Source organism: Ostrinia nubilalis, chromosome 2, assembly GCF_963855985.1.
Source record: "Ostrinia nubilalis chromosome 2, ilOstNubi1.1, whole genome shotgun sequence".
In the NCBI taxonomy this organism is placed as follows: Eukaryota; Metazoa; Arthropoda; class Insecta; order Lepidoptera; family Crambidae; genus Ostrinia; species Ostrinia nubilalis.
The window spans coordinates 15,364,649-15,381,316 of NC_087089.1; the positions used below are offsets into that span (position 1 = coordinate 15,364,649).

General features: G+C 38.9%; 1 protein-coding gene across 1 annotated transcript in view; it reads left to right on the forward strand.

Moving 5' to 3' along the window:
* The first annotated feature begins 661 nt into the window (after positions 1–661).
* The window catches only part of LOC135078986 (actin nucleation-promoting factor WASL-like), a 28,822-nt gene continuing 12,815 nt past the window's right edge, over positions 662–16,668 (forward strand). Inside the window, exons 1-7 of the mRNA XM_063973599.1 lie at positions 662–1,004; positions 3,701–3,928; positions 4,158–4,257; positions 9,739–9,891; positions 9,979–10,064; positions 10,113–10,245; positions 11,486–11,608. Of these exons, the coding sequence (XP_063829669.1) occupies positions 918–1,004; positions 3,701–3,928; positions 4,158–4,257; positions 9,739–9,891; positions 9,979–10,064; positions 10,113–10,245; positions 11,486–11,608 (910 nt within the window). The 5' untranslated portion in view covers positions 662–917. The remainder of the gene's footprint in view (positions 1,005–3,700; positions 3,929–4,157; positions 4,258–9,738; positions 9,892–9,978; positions 10,065–10,112; positions 10,246–11,485; positions 11,609–16,668) is intronic.

The following is a 16,668-nucleotide window of genomic DNA, read 5'->3' on the forward strand; positions in this document are numbered from 1 at the left end:
CCTATGAATCTGATTTCATCATTTCCACATCACCAAGATAAGTAGGCTCTCTCATCTGTGTATCACCTGCTCAGCTTCGGTTCAGTTAATCAAACACATCTCTCGGCTTTGATGGAAACGGCCTGATGGTAAAATTAGCCTTTTTGAGAGGGCAATGCTCCGAGGTTCACAAAGAAATACTTAGGCCCCGTTTCCATCAAGTCGGAACCAGCGGACGGCCTCTCAGGTTATATGGTCATGATATTGTAAAGTTTTAATGGCCATGACCATATGAGTTATTATTTTTGCAATTGCGTGCTTGTTGGTATTAATATTTTCGATGTAGCATTTTTATACAAAAGCAAATGTTAAAACAATATTGATAAATTACAAAAAAAAAAACAATTTACCATGCCAAGGCACAAGGTGCAACGAGTATATATTTTTAATACCAACTACAATGTCCTGCCTGCAGAAGAAAGTTCGGAAAGCATCCGAAAAGCCACATATTTCATGTGATGACGCAAAAACGATTCATATCTTTGTTAATCAACTAGAATACATCGGCCAAGTAGACAACTTGGCAAAAGACTAAATATGCATTGGTCCACTACCACAGTCAACTATGAAAAAACAAATGGCTGACATTTTGGCAACTGCCAAAGTGCCAACTTCAGCAAACTTCAGTTTGATGATTGATGTTTCACATACGGATGTGGAGAAAGTATTTTTTAAGTTTCCTCAGTTATTTAGTCGTAAATCGTGTAATGAACATTTCCTTGTTTTGAGAAATGCTATTTTCGTCGTCCAAAGAATGTGTTCAGTGCCAAAAGTTAAACATTTTAGTGGAAAAATGTTGGACAACCGCGGTGGCTGACACCTCGGATGTTGCATGTTTAAAGTGATTTTACGTGTGTTTTATAATTTAAACGGAAAGGATGCCGAGGGGAGAGAACAGGCCCAGTGTGTTGCTATCTCGGGACGAGAACGATCAGGTGTTCAGCCTCATTGGGCCCAAATGCCAGGTATGTACTTGAGGTGCCCAATGTCCTCTCGTGATTCACCAATCTCTTAGATTACGTATAACACTGTGTATCAGCGGATTATCAGTCGATATCACAGCGATAATGTCCAACAGGTTCATTTTAGCCTTGTGTGTTTTAATACATTGTGATATTATAAAATGATTTATTGGTCGCTAAAACAAGAATTTATGATTTATCAAGCTACATTTATCAGATATTGCTAATCCTGTGTATTTGGCTTTCGAGCGTAATCTTTAGAGCAATAAACTTGGTAAGAAACCTCCAGTAGGCTTGTTATTTTCTCTCACATAACCTTATGGAGGGTGAAAGTGACAATAAATCTGGATCTTGTGGTTAGGCTGCATGCACACTGTACCATTTGACTATTCCTTGAGTGTCTGTTCATAAGTTTTATACCTACCTAACTATTTAATAAATTATAATAGGTTTGTTTATAATAAAACTTAACCTTTAAGTCAGTCTTGGCCATATAATAATTTGCTTAAATCATCCTCATATAAGAAGGCCATTTAAGTTAAAATAATATGATAAATTAATCAAATATATTTTTTTTAGTTTAGGTTTATTGTTTCTTGTAAATAATATTTCATGCCAAATTAATGTCACATGTCCATTGTTTGCTGTTATTGCAAGTGTGCACCAAGCTTTCCTTGAGTTGCAAGTTTGTATTGCAATGCGAGTGAGTTTCATCAGTTGCACCTGTTTTGAAAGTTAATGATCTTGAGAACAAAATACATATTTATTTCAAAGTTAGTTTAATGTTAAAAAAGATTTTCTTGATTTAAAGTACCAATTTATTTAGGTTGGTAATTGAAAGAAATTAAAAATAAATTAAATATTATTTTATAATCAGCTTTGAAAAGTAATGTTTTGAATCAATTACATGCAATTTTTGAGTATAACTAATTTATATTACGTACCTGCCTATATTTATTTCATAATAATCATTCAACAACTTGATTATGAAGGAATAGCTTTTTATGTTTTCTATGACAACATAACATACCTACTACTGCTTAATTTTTGTAAGAGCTTGCTAAAAGCACTTTTATAAGTGTCTATGATGTTTAAAAAGCTTATAAGCCACCAATTTATATCTAATATCTAAAATCAATGTTCTAAATCATTTTTTTCTACCTATTTACACAAACCCCCTAACGTGCAGCGCAGGACCGTGCATTGTGGAAAACCTTGGAGGAGGCCTTTGTCCAGCAGTGGTCGTCATTTGGCTGAAACGAACGAACGAACACAAACCCCCTTACTAATAAAACTTACATGCTCGTTGAACAGTGTTTTAAAGTGACATTTATTATGGAAATGACATTTTAAAACAGTGTTCAACAACTGTGTAACTTTTTATTAGTAAGGGGGAAAGTGTTTGAAGTTAACCTGTGAAATTGTTTCTAAGAAAGAATCTCGAGTATACACAACTAATTATCAAGATTTTACTAATAAATATTAAATAAGCCTTCGAAATATTTTAACCTTGGAGATCACTCATTTTAACATACAGGGTGTAAACCATTCTAGATACACCCAACCAAGAAATAGAAAATATTATTCGTGGGAATTTACACCTGATATTTAGGTTAGTTACTGATAAAAGTCATTCTAACATTTAACTGTTCTTAGAAATAGCAACTTTTATATAAATTAAAAATCAGTGAATCATCATTCCTAACAATGATTCATTGCATTAAGTTGTACTACATAATGTCTTAACATATTGAATAATGTATGAAATATTAAATAAGATTTTAAGGAAATAATTTCAATTTTAACAATTTCCTGTTTTGTGTAGTGAACTAATGGGTAATTAGAACATACAGATGACTTAATTGATGTAAGTAATTAATCTTGGGACAAGAATATTATGGTGCCACCACCCACAGGTACTTCATATGAAGCTATTAGTTAAATAAACATAACATTTTTATTCATATGTTTTTTTAAAACTAATAATTAGTACTTTATCGGCGTGACTGTCTTGACTTTGAATCTATGAAACGTGCCGCGCGGTGAACTCAGCTGGTAGCGTCGCCCACCGGCCGCTTGTTGCCTATACCGCGGTCATGCACTGTAACCTGCACTAATGCCATTATACCAATGTTGAATCCAATACATTAAAGATGACATTTGGACGTAATGTAATAGAAGATTGATATCCAATTATAGCGAATGCGCGCGCGCATTCAAAAAGCGTAACGCCAAAGTTTTGGGAACAGCTTGTTTCAAAAACCTGCAACCCGATCGAGCTATCTGCCTCTCGCACCTCGCTGGAATACAACCCTCCCTCCCACTTACCCGTAGACCTCTCCGCGTTCGTGCCGTACGTATCAGAGCGTCCATGTGACGTCACGGCTGCCAGGTACGAAGTAAACACGACCGGGTTGGAAGGCTAGAGCCAAGTCTTCTTCTTTTCTTGTCGACAACAAACCTACACAGTGTCAGCCCAAAACTCCGCCACAAGAGTGGCGTTGTCAGTAGCACTCATCAAATCCTCCTGAGTGCAGTTGCTTGGGCACTCAGGGCATGACATCAGGTGCTTCATCGACTGGGGAACAAAACCGCACCTGCACTCCATGTTTAAGCCATCCAATAGAGCCAAGTGGGACCAAAAGATCCTTTTTTTATTCCTGACACCCAGTAATCTAGCAAATCCTTTCTTATTCCAGAGCTTAGCAACAGCTGTGGTGCAACTTTTCACAACAGAAGGCCCAGCACATTCAGAATGGAAGAAAAAAGACACTGGGGTGCTGTGTCTAGTCAAGGACAACGCGAAGCGCTCCTACTTCTTTCGAATCTACTGCCTGTACCGGAAGACCATGATTTGGGAACATGAGGTGTACATGCAGATAGAATATAAAAGCCCGCGGCCTTACTTGCATACTTTCGAAGCTGAGGTAAGAAGTTTGGACATTTTAAACTTACATAATTATCACACCAGACCACTATTTACTACCGGTTATGTATCTCATAGCATGATACCTGAATGACTGAATCATTCTTTGAGGCGCCTTCTTTGCCCCAAAGTGCCGCTCAAACGCCCTTCAACTTAATTTAATCATCAACATTAAAATGAAAGTGGCCAACCTGTTTTGCAAAAACCTAATTCGTTCATTTTATTCGCAGGAATACATGACGGCTTTCAATTTCGCAAACGAAGATGAAGCCAGAGTCCTCAGAAATATACTTATCGAAAAGATCGAGCTCCGAAAACAGAGAAGAGAAGGTATGTACAAATCTCTAAATAATTACTCTACATTCAAAATTCATTTTAGAACACAGGTTCTATTAGGTCGAGTGCTGTGACATCGTCCTAATTTCGGTGACGCTTTCTCGGGTTGCTACTTTTTTGTATGTCAACATTTTTCTATACAACTGTTCCTTTTAAAGAAAAGGCCTTACCTTTACATGCTCTCTTACACAATGGTTGACTCTGCCTTGTGGATAAACATGATCTGCCTCACAAATTTCACAATGCAGATGCAATAATGACAAGTATTGTCATATTCCATTAAAGGTTTATCCTCATACATAGAGAGTATTACATATGTACATAATGTACACACAGCAATAAAGTTTACTGATACTACAAGATCCTAAACATACATTTTATGTATTTTACTCTCAGTCATGTAACTTTATGCCACCCTATTAAAATTATATTGAAAGTTTAAATGGGTGTGTGATATTTGCCACTCAATTACCTCTACAAAAGGAAAGAGAGAGTGCATTCGATAAACATACCTATTTTACACCTATTCTGATTCTTTAGTTTCGATTAAAAATGCTTTTTATTTTATACATAATTGTATTACAATCTACAAGTAAAAACAATGTAATTAACATTATATTTGTTTTGTTTTGAGGAAGTTAAGTGTAGGAAGAATTTTTCGGTTGGCTTGATAGCTTTCAGTAATATTTTACCTCATTACCCTACAACATCGAAAGATTGTGTTTCGTAACACATTTAACGCCGGGCGTTATTATGTGACAGATATGGTAACCTGGCCAATTTGCCGGTGTGGTGTGACGCAATTCAGTAGAAGAATAGCTGGTGGCGACACTCGAGGACCATTACATTTGCGGCTATGAGCGCCACTGCCGTTTCGGATTGACTTACTGTGTCTTACGTTAATATATGCTCATTCTGCATTGTCCTTCCCAAAAAGGGATTCGCAGTCGCTACTAAGTGAAATTTTGCGTTGTCAAATCCCGAATTTTAGCGTCACTTATCACTCTATCAATTCTGTCTCTCAGCGCATTTCCTTTCCTCGAATGTCATTTCTCCAAAGATCCTTCCATGAAACCAAAAAAGGCAGTAAAAGGTGTCATTCAAAGTCGTTCGACTTTCTGGGTCCATGTTCTTATCACGGTTTCACTTGCATATGCAATATGATATCATGATATGTGACTTGACCTAGACATGAGTTAATGCGACTGGTGACAAAATATAGATTTTGATAGCGACTAATGAATGAATAATTGAATAAAGTGTTTTAAAGATTGACCTCCAAGCCAGACCCACACCCACGCACCTCGATCGAGGTCGATGTAATTGAGAGCCCAGCTAATTTCAATATTTTCGGCCGTGACTCATCACCTCCGGAACTTTATCTAACCTGCAGATATCGAGATACACCGCAGGCATTTTGAATGGAACCGAAACATTTCTCGCCCGCGGGTTTGTTTACTAACAGTGCGCGCGCGCACAAACAAACGCTAATCATCGCTCAGCGTATGCGCCGAGTGACGTCACGGTTACATCTATTCGGATAATGAATTGTAATGTTTATAATATTATGACCGGTGATAGGTAGAGGTTGCTGGAAGTTCTAGAGATTGGTCTGAGAGCCCATCTGACTGGTCTATTTTTTCTATCTTCTCCTTTATTCCACTTGTTAGCAGTCACAGGAAATCAAACTTTTAGTACATGTTTGAAAATAAATTGAGGAAATAATATGTCATTTTGTGGAGGTTTATGAGATTCTCTATTAAACTAAAACCTTAATGTTTCTTCATCTTATTTGTTTATCCACTACTTACTCATAATAGAGGTCATGTCATAGACCTCCTTATCATCATAAAGGTCAAGTCGTAGATTTATAATTGTAAATGACATGATGATAATTATGTGATGACTAATAATGCTATAAATTCGTCTAGTGATGTTTCCCCGTAATTCTTTTGTATCAACCACAATTTAAAATTTTCTGGACAATTTGTAGGCAAAATTATAGGTTTTTAAATATTATAGGTTTAACCCAATGCACCACGAAATACGACCTGTTTTTCCTCAAAAAAACTGTTTCCCTATTCGCAGTCCCTTTCATGTATTCATCTGGCACAACAAAGGACGTTCAGAGATTACGCCTACGCCAGCGCCAAATAACTTTCTTTGTGGGAATGGAACTGCCGAGCTAAATTTAAACTTGTACAATGTTGTGAAGTTGTTGGATCACTATCTAGTACTTTCATCAGAGCCGCAACTGATTTAATCATCGTTATTCTTCCGGAATAGTTGGGTAGATTCATGTTGAACATACAAAAGAGACATGTTCGTAATACAGAAAGGTGTTACGAATTCGATTCATTCTTGAGCATAAATTGACTTTGGATTAGTTGGATTTCAACTTGTTCAACATATAGACTAACCACAGCAGGGCAGAATCTATGATTAAGATTGTATCAAATATTGTGCGCTGTTTTGTATAAACCTTATAATATGTAGAGATCATTGACAATGACTTATGGTAAATATTCTTCTTCACGGCTTGTATCCCATATTTTTTTGTTTCAAATAATCCAAACGAGTACATTCCTGCCTCCTTTTCCGGTATCAATACTATAATACTTACTAAAATAAAGCTAGCGGACGCTGTAACGGAGATACCCTAACTATATCCGTATTCCTCGAGTTAGTGTCAGATATTTCCGCTCTCTAATTATTATGAACTATTTAGGTTTTACTGCACATAAAGTTGCAAAAGTTCTGGGTTCTGTGCGGGCGAGCCGCGACTCATCGCAGTAGAACTAATGTACTAGATAACTATTATATCCGCCTACTCCTTTCATTTCAAAGAACTGTTTTCTGCCAATCTATATCATGAAGAGCTCGCTTGCAAGCGATAAGATCTTCTCTATTGCGCTGTTCCTACTTGTGTAGTTTTCTGCACATAATTACTTACTTTTTGTAGTTTAAATAAGCATCATCTATGTGCCAATAGAAGCCGTTCTTAGAGCAATTTAACCGCTTTTTGGAAATAATTATAAAATTTTAATTACCACCTAGATACGCCTCAAAACTAAATTATTCTTTCACTTCAAATAACTATAAATACAAATGATCGATTCGGCGCACCATGAAATTCCCGACGGCCAACTAGTTCGGCAAGGTTGCTAACGCGTGATGTCCTTGACATTGCGTCTACCGGCGCCCACAGGTAGACAGATTAATTAGCACCCGAACAAGTTGCTAAGCCTTTCCTTGATTTGGGATTAAAGTCCGGTTTTTGTTACACACGCGCATTGTTCTGACCCTGTCTGGAAATGAACCTCGTAACTCCCGTAGAAGACAGACTAAACGCGGTGACAAATGAATGCGGCGATATTTTATTATGACTATCGCAGAGCGATTAGACAGAAAACATGTGTTTTTGTTACTGCTATCAATCGACCGAGGTCGAGCGCTATCACAAACGAAGACAAGAAAAAATCTGATAAAACCAAATGAAACCTCTCTCAAACGGATGTTTTATACTTTTATACCGTGCCCAGAGTAACGCTGCACTCTTAGGCTGGGTTGCACCACCATCTTACTTTAATTTTAATAAACATCAGAAGTCTGTCAAACTCCATACAAAAACACCGGTTATGGTTATAGTCACGGTTAATATAAAGTGGTGCAACTAAGCCTTAAATATTATTTTTCTTGTCATGTAATCGGATATAATAGTAAATTCCTAACAGATTTTTGGACTTTCACTTTAATAGCATTGTTCCGATCCCCTCACGACTTCCTTTCATCAGAGAGGCATTAAAAACTTAAAATCAAGTGAAAAACGATCATTAATCACTGCAATAACAATGCCTTATAGCTGGCTGATATTTTTGTCGAAATACAAAAACATTTGTTTTCATTTTATGTTGTTTAACAATATTATTATCTCAGTTGAATTGTCGACAAAGCTGTTGAGTTTCCAAATAAATAAATAAATAAAAGTTTCTGGTTCAGATGAAATATTTCTGGCACTAATAGGAAAATCGATATCAATCTAAGTCAACGGTTCAATTAGCCTTATGAAGTTCGACCGACTTTTGTAGGTCAATAACTAATATCAGCCGTGGCGAAACGAAACAATAACCTATGAGGTCGGACACGATCGCTGAATTATTTACTACTAGCTGACCTGGCGAACTCTGTTCCGCCTTAAAGGCAATAAATAAGCCATCGCAATTTTTCCTTATTTGCACACCGTTTAGACCTACCCTGGACTACGACAAACATTTTAAAACCAAAATCAGCTCAATCGGCCCAGCCGTTCTCGAGTTTTAATCAGACTAACGAACAGCAATTCATTTTTGTTTATATAGATAGATGTAGATTTAATGAAATATAACAGCTACATTCTTATTTCTTTTGTTCCACAAATTACGAAACCTTAGAAAAAGATTTAATTGCATTATGTAATTCATTACGTCAAATAATATGCTCTATTGAAATATGCATCGTTGAGTAAATTAGATTTCAGAACCAAAGTTTCATCCTTACATTTTAGTTCAATCGCAATTTATTTGAGTTTTTTTAATTTTGTAAAGACTTGGACATTACGTACCGAACGCACGAAAGTTACGATAAAAACGCACTTTTTGTTACAAATTACACTTTTTGTTGAATTGCGTTAATGTTGAATAACAAGTAACAATATTAATAAGTTCTAGACACATTTTTATGAATGCAAAAATGCCAATAAACTTATACATAGTTTTTTCATAACTTGCTTTCTAGGCGTATATTGTGTCGTGTTATATTTTAATAAGTTTATTTGTACGACAGTTAGTTTTCCTATACCACCCTACTACTACGTCATAGTTCATGTACAAAATGGCATTATTTAACACAATCTGTATCTAATAGGGTGATTTCGGCCTATGATAGTCCACTGCAACACCACTAACCACAGTACTGCTTTTTTTGTCTAGCCAGAGCTCGTCAATCTATCGAGCAGCTATAAATAATCGTATAGCCATGGCATTAGATTAAACAGACGATGGACGTGACAAGATAAGACGGTAAAGTGGGGAGACCTATGTCCAGTAGTGCAGTTCTACACATAGACATAGCTCGCTTTAACCTTCGAACTCCAGTTTCTTCCCCTTAGGGCTTAGTGGATAAATTTTGTAAAATCCTGATAACGAATGCAATGCGCAATCCGTTAAGTGGTTTGAGCTGTGTGTTCATAGATCAGTCAGTCCTTTTATCTATTTACCAATGAAAGATATAAAGATAGAAAAAATATTTATTTGGCACAAGTCTTCGATCAACAATACCAACTAAAATTAAAGAGATTAATTACAATAAAAGTTGTCAAGTGCGCTGCTTATTTCCCGAGACGTACTGTTTGCGATGACCCGATACCTAGGTATTGTTCATCGAAGGTGCAAGTACGCCGTTACAATAATAATACTAAAACTATGCGTCTGTCCGCAGAGCGTCGCCAGCGGTCGATGCTGGCAGCGCGCGCCAACAGCAGTTCGTCCAACACCACCGTCAACAGCGCGCCGCGGCACAATGGCGTCGCGCACACCCCGCCGCCTGTGCCCGCGCCCGCGCCCGCGCCGATGCCCAAAGCAAATCTAGGAGGCGAGTGACAACATGTTGTATAGAAAGACTTCCAGATATCACTACTAGCATGGTCGCTAAGTGGTCGTCGAACACCACCGTCAACAGCGCGCCGCGGCACAATGGCGTCGCGCACACGCCGCCGCCCGTGCCCGCGCCCGCGCCCGCGCCGATGCCCAAAGCCAACCTGGGAGGTGAGTGACAACATGTTGTATAGAAACACTTCCAGATATCACTACTAGACAGGTAACATGGTCGCTAAGTGGTCGTCGAACACTGCTGTCAACAGCGCGCCGCGGCACAATGGCGTCGCGCACACGCCGCCGCCCGTGCCCGTGCCTGCTCCCGCGCCCATGCCCAAAGCAAATCTAGGAGGTGAGTGACAACCTGTTGTATACAAACACTTCCAGATGTCATTACTAGGCAGACATCGTGCTTGGTAACCTTTTGTCGAACACCGCCGTCAACAACGCGCCGCGGCACAATGGCGTCGCGCACACGCCGCCGCCCGCGCCCGCGCCCCTGCCCAAGGCCAATCTAGGAGGTGAGTGACAACCTGTTGTATAGAAACACTTTCAGATATCATTACTAGACAGGCAATGTAGTCGCTAAGTGGTCGTCGAACAGTCTCGCGCCAGTAGCGGTTCGACTAACAACACTGTCAACAGCGCGCCGCGGCACAATGGCGTCGCGCACACGCCGCCGCCCGTGCCCGCGCCCGCGCCGATGCCCAAAGCAAATCTAGGAGGTGAGTGACAACAGTACTATGCACAGACTTCCAGATGTCACTACTAGACAGGCAATGTAGTCGCTAAGTGGTCGTCGAACAGTCTCGCGCCAGTAGCGGTTCGACTATCAACACTGTCAACAGGGCGCCGCGCACACGCCGTCGCCCGCGCCCGCGCCACTGCCCAAAGCCTACTTGGGAGGTAAACAACAAACTCTTCTATGTACTGCCTTTTTTTGTCGAGAAATGCCACTGGCCGATCGGGGCGATCAGTGGGTTATGTGGGACTCTCCCAGCCAGAAAGGCGGGGCCTACCCACTAAAACCCGACGGTATCCTCCGGGGCCATTGACACGAAGCCGAAGCGAGTTATTGTCCTAAAATTGGACATTCTTCCGCGGCTAACCCTTCTATGTACTTACTGCTAGATAGGATGTGCTCAGTACAGCTTTGAGTTATTTCTCTATAAATTACTACCGCACAACGCTTAAACTTATAGCCACGATAGCCCAACGGTGAAGTGGTCGGACTGGCCGACTCGAGATCCGAGGATCGTGGGTTCGAATACCACCGCCGCTCGACTATTGTGATGAGCCCACTCGTAACACAAGCTTATTTAGCTTAACACGAGGGGCTAACGGGACTGTTAGTAATTTGTGCAATACAAATTGCTAATAATCTTTATTAAAAAAAAATACAGCATGATAGTAAGCTGAGGCAGGTATGAGACCCAATGTTATAAATAAACAAACTTTTTTTCTATATAATCCACTATGTATTAGCATCATTAACTACACACGCCGCCACGAGTAGGTAATCACTCGCAGACAAGGTCCAACCTACTACAAAATATTACATGATCTGTAACTAAACGATGCGTTCGTTCCAGGAGGCGATTACTCTATGAAGGCCTCCGGAAAAAAGAAGCCGACGAGGAAACTGACCAAAGCGGACATCGGCATGCCGAAAGACTTCAAGCATATATCGCACGTCGGCTGGGACGCTAATAAAGGTAATACACCAATGAAGCCGTACATCACACCGATATGATTTGCCTTTGAAAAAGTACCAAACATCCATAATGGGGGCTATCGTATTTCGTCGTACCCGACGAAGACTGCCCCAATGATCATTAGGGCTTTTTTCTTTTATTTCATTATTAAATACTACATTCCTTAATACACCTTTCAGTAAAACAATTGTATTAAAATCTGTTAAAAAATTGTATTAAAAAATTAAAGTGGAATATCTAAATAAGTTCAATACTTATTTAGATATTCCACTTTATGCAAAAGCCACAATCTCATACCTACAAAATCTCCCGTGGAAAGAAATAATTGGCACTCGATTTTTGGTATGTATGGAAAACAAAGAGCCACAATGGCGTTAGTTGTAATAAAATTAGTTTTTTACTCTATTTGTATACAAATTGCTCTTTATGATTTCGTGGAACTCTAGGGTATAATAGTACTTCAAAGAATCGAATGGCATCAATATTTTTTGAATTCTACGAATTTTTTCGACTTATTTTTTATACAAAATAATTCGCCATAGTTAAAATAAAAATAATTATTACAATACTTTAGTTCTAACAAGTCAATAAGAGGTCCATACACACTATCATATCGAAAAATTATCATTACCGTGATTACTTTTTAAAATAAACACAAAAATGTCTCTCCTGAAAAGTTGCTGTTTTGCAATTAGGGCAGTTTTCGTCGGGTACGACGATTTGTCTTCACGAGTTGGCGCCACTGTAGAGTAAGGTCCTGTCACTCTAGCTAAGACAGCGGTGCCAAATGATGAGCGCTGAAGCGGTAATATGACTTTCCCATTTGCACTCACCATGATGGTACCACTGGTAGAATAAAGGACATTGTCAGAAACCGCCTAAAAAACCGCCCAAAAACATTAACCCATCATAATTATTTTCTATTTTTTTAAATACATTAAGCACCCTTTCGTTCTAATGGACACTTAAGCATTGAAAAATTAAATAAATAAGTCTTTTAACGTTTATTCTATAATACTATTACAACTTCCGGACGTTTTGGTGCGTGGCATGGTCTAAAACCTATCAAGTTCCATAATTTTTGCCGATAAAATCTGTACGAGGCATTACCGTACTTTATTGCTGGGAGTCCATGTATAGTGATGTTCCTGCGGCCATCATAGACAATAAAATATCGATTTTGAAAATAAAATAAATCGATTAAACTGCTTTGAAGACTAGATTTGCGTTAAAAGCTAAAAAGATATTGACACTATTACAAGAAGCTATCAAAAGTGTCCAACTGGTCGAAGGTCGTAAATAAAATAAAAATAATTAGGACCATAAACTGATATAGATGACCCACGCTGAACTGTCCCACCAAACTCAATGACAGGGGGGCGCTACCATCGTTCAACTATATGGTTTCCAACATGGCAAAAATCTGAACCAGCGATCCGGTATAGACGGTGGCGCCCCACTGTCAATGTCATCGACAGGACAGTCCAGTATTTTGGAACTATATTCATGGTATCATAACTGTAAAAGTGTCAGAATCCGATGTTGAATCCAATGCCAGTTGAAGTGTGAGAAACATATATCAACCTAGTATAGTTGCCAGTCTCTCATAATCTATGCCAATGAGGGTTTTCGCGATTGAAAAATCCGCCAGATGGCAATACGTAGACGTGAGGTCCAAATGCTGCATGATTGGTTATTTTTGACATGACATTGACAGATATCCACCAATCATGCAGCATTTGGACCTCGCGTCTACGTATTGCCATCTCGCGGATTTTTCAATCGCGAAAACCCTCATTCATAGCACATTAATAATAGACCAAATGAACTTTTATAGATTGTGAAAGAGAAGATAAAGATTTTATTATTTTATTAAAATCTTGCCACGAAGTAGTTTTTCAGTAGAAACCAGGATTGGATAATCGCTACAGGCAAGTATCAGAACATTTTATAAATATTTTTAATCGATTATATCCTTGTGAATCGTTTTAATAAATTGTCATTTTACTTTTTCAATTAAAACTTTTTCAATCCCTAGTCTTTGCAAACTGTCATAATGTCAACAAATTATAAATGTCACGTCAGTTGACTCAATTTCAGTCTTCTGTGCGTTTATTGTATTTTTATTTCAATGAAATAGTGCTAAAGGGTTAGTACTAAAAGTGAAAGCCTTTTTTCAGAAAGAAAACCAATGTGGTGCCCTTATTATTCATACTGTTTGAAAGTTACAAGTCAGTGATACAGAGTTGCCGACATTATAACTCCGTAGTGATACCATACCAAAGAAGAAGTTTTCCTAAACACACACACTTGTGTTATTTTTATATGTGATCAAATAAAAAGGATTAATTCTACTGCTCAAATGGAATAACTTATCCCAAGAGACCGAATATAAAAAAAAACCTCTCCATAGAAATTATCACCATCACGAGGATGTGAATTTTTTTGAGAATTTGATATTGGTCCTGTAAGAAAAGTAGTTGTATTTCAGTAGTAGAATCAACCCTTCTTGTTTCATCAGCAAGAGTAACTATAAAAACGCCCTGTAGGTAGGTATTATTAAGCTGAAGAGTTTGTTTAGTGTCAAAGACTGTCACACAGTGTAACTTAAATTGGCATATTATGATAATGAACATAAAAACTTAAATAAATATTTATGTTAATATTTTTTGTATTTATTTATTTTCCCAAAGCTTCACAGTGACAGCTGAAACAGCAATACTGTTGTAAAACTAAACTTGGAACAAACTGTTACAAATATTTTACAAATTAAAATAAAACCGCATGTTGCTTTACTTTCTCGTATAGGTAATAAATGTAATTAATGGCTAGATTATTAATGTTACTTTGTTACCCTCAATAGTGAGGAGATCTTATAAAATGGTAACCCTGATTTTCATTGTCATTCAAGTGCTCTTTCTTCGCATAGGCTTCTGTGATTTGGCCAAGGGCCACACACATTGCGATAACATTATGCGACATTGATTTGACAGCAGCGGAGTGAAGTCTTGCGACTATGCAAAATGATACCCTGTAATCGTAGCGCATATAGACATAGACGGGGCGGGGCACATAGCTCGTAGAGCTGATGGCCGCTGGGGCAGGAAAGTTCGTGGGCAGGCCTCCCACTAGGTGGACCGACGATCTGGTGAAGGTCGCGGGAGGTGCCTGTATGCGAGCGGTGCAGGATCGGTCTTCGTGGAAATCCTTGGGGGAGGCCTTTGTCCAGCAGTGGACGTCTTTTCGGCTGAAACGAACGAACGAACGATACGTATTACCACTATTTACCAGACATTACTATTTATTGCATACTCGCCGGATTACACGTAGGAGCACGCGCGTTACAGCTTCGGCCTTGCATTATTATAAGATCTTGTTCCGCCCTTTTACGAACTTCCTCCGTGAGGATATCCCCGCCGAATTCTATGATGAACCTATCAAAAGTCATATTCTGCAATGTCAACCCACCACAAGGTGGACCGACGACCTGATAAAGGTAGCGGGAAGGCGCTGGATGCAGGCCGCTACCAACCGTGCGATGTGGAAGTCATTGGGGGAGGCCTATGTTCAGTAGTGGACGTCCTGTGGCTGAAATGATGATGATGATGATGAAATGAATGAAAATGACAAATCTTCGAACGTGTATAATACCGTGCCAAAGTAATCATATAATTTTGGCACCTTAATAACTATTACCGTTTTTGTTGTAAAGATCATGCAGCGCTACTTGCGGATATTATTGGAAAGAAAACTATGTGGGCTCTAGATCTGAAGCCGCTTTAACGAACACGAAGTGCTCATACAATGCGGCGTATTTTCTTCCAGTCTTTAGTCAGGACTTTAGTCGAATTAAAACCCCGGTTGAACGTGATATAGCCGCACTAGAATACGATGCTTTTTTGCATAATCGCAAGACTTCGTTCCAGTGTCGACCGAATGTTATCACGATGTATGTGGCCCAGGGGTTACCGTAGCCGCTAAGGTTTGAAACTTCTTGCTTAAAATATTGTAGTCTTTGGCATAGACTACGACGGTAGTCATGGAGATAGGAGTTTGTTATCTCGTGTCAGATGTAAATGGTGAAAAGAAAACTCATGATTCGTGTTATTTTTATGCAATATGTAGGTATTTTATAAAAGTGGAACCCCGAGTGATCTCCAAAACCCATTCTATTATTATATACGATTCGGCTTCGATATCTATAATACAATAGGAGTTTATTTCATGTGTCAGATGACAAGGGTGGAAACAACCTACGATTCATGTTGTTTATTTACGTGCAATATGTGGGCATATTATAAAAGTGGAATGCCGAGTTGTATTTCTAAAACTTGTTCTATTATTTTATACTATTTGGCTGCGACTCGGCGTGACGACAATACAAAACATTTTTCGCGAATCGGTGTTCATCATTCACACAATACATTAGACGCCATGTTGTCATAAACGACACATTATAAAATCGCTGTGATTTAATATTCTTAATCATTAATTTTATGGCAAGTGTCCATCAGGAATCATTGTTCTTACACACAGAATCGTATTATTTCGCTTTCGGGTAGTAATATGTCAAAATTGTTGGTTCTTAGGCGAACAATGTATGGAGAACGAACATTGTCCTTTCTGTCACTCATCAGTGTTGCCATCTGAGGGCTTAGTGTGAGTTTATATTAAACGTCGACACTAGCGAGCGCGTTAAAAAATATATTAAGATTTTAGTTCTTGAAAGTTTCCGCTAGGGGCGCTGCACTGTACAGTCCGTCATACATTTAATGTCACTTTTTTACGCAATCGACATCGAATGTGTTTGACGTGAACTCACAATACGCCCCCTGTTAACTATAAAAACGATAGCTCTCACTGTCTTTTCTAAAGGTTCGGCCAAACCAACGCGATCATACGCGATTAGCCGGCCTGCAGCGATGGCGACCAATGCATTTAAGTCTGGTCGCCATCGCTGCTCGCCGGCTTTTCGCGTGTGATCGCGTTGGTTTGGCCGAACCTTAAGAGTAGGCGCACAGCGTTGATTTTTAGTTGGCCGATAGTTGTGCCCGATTTTA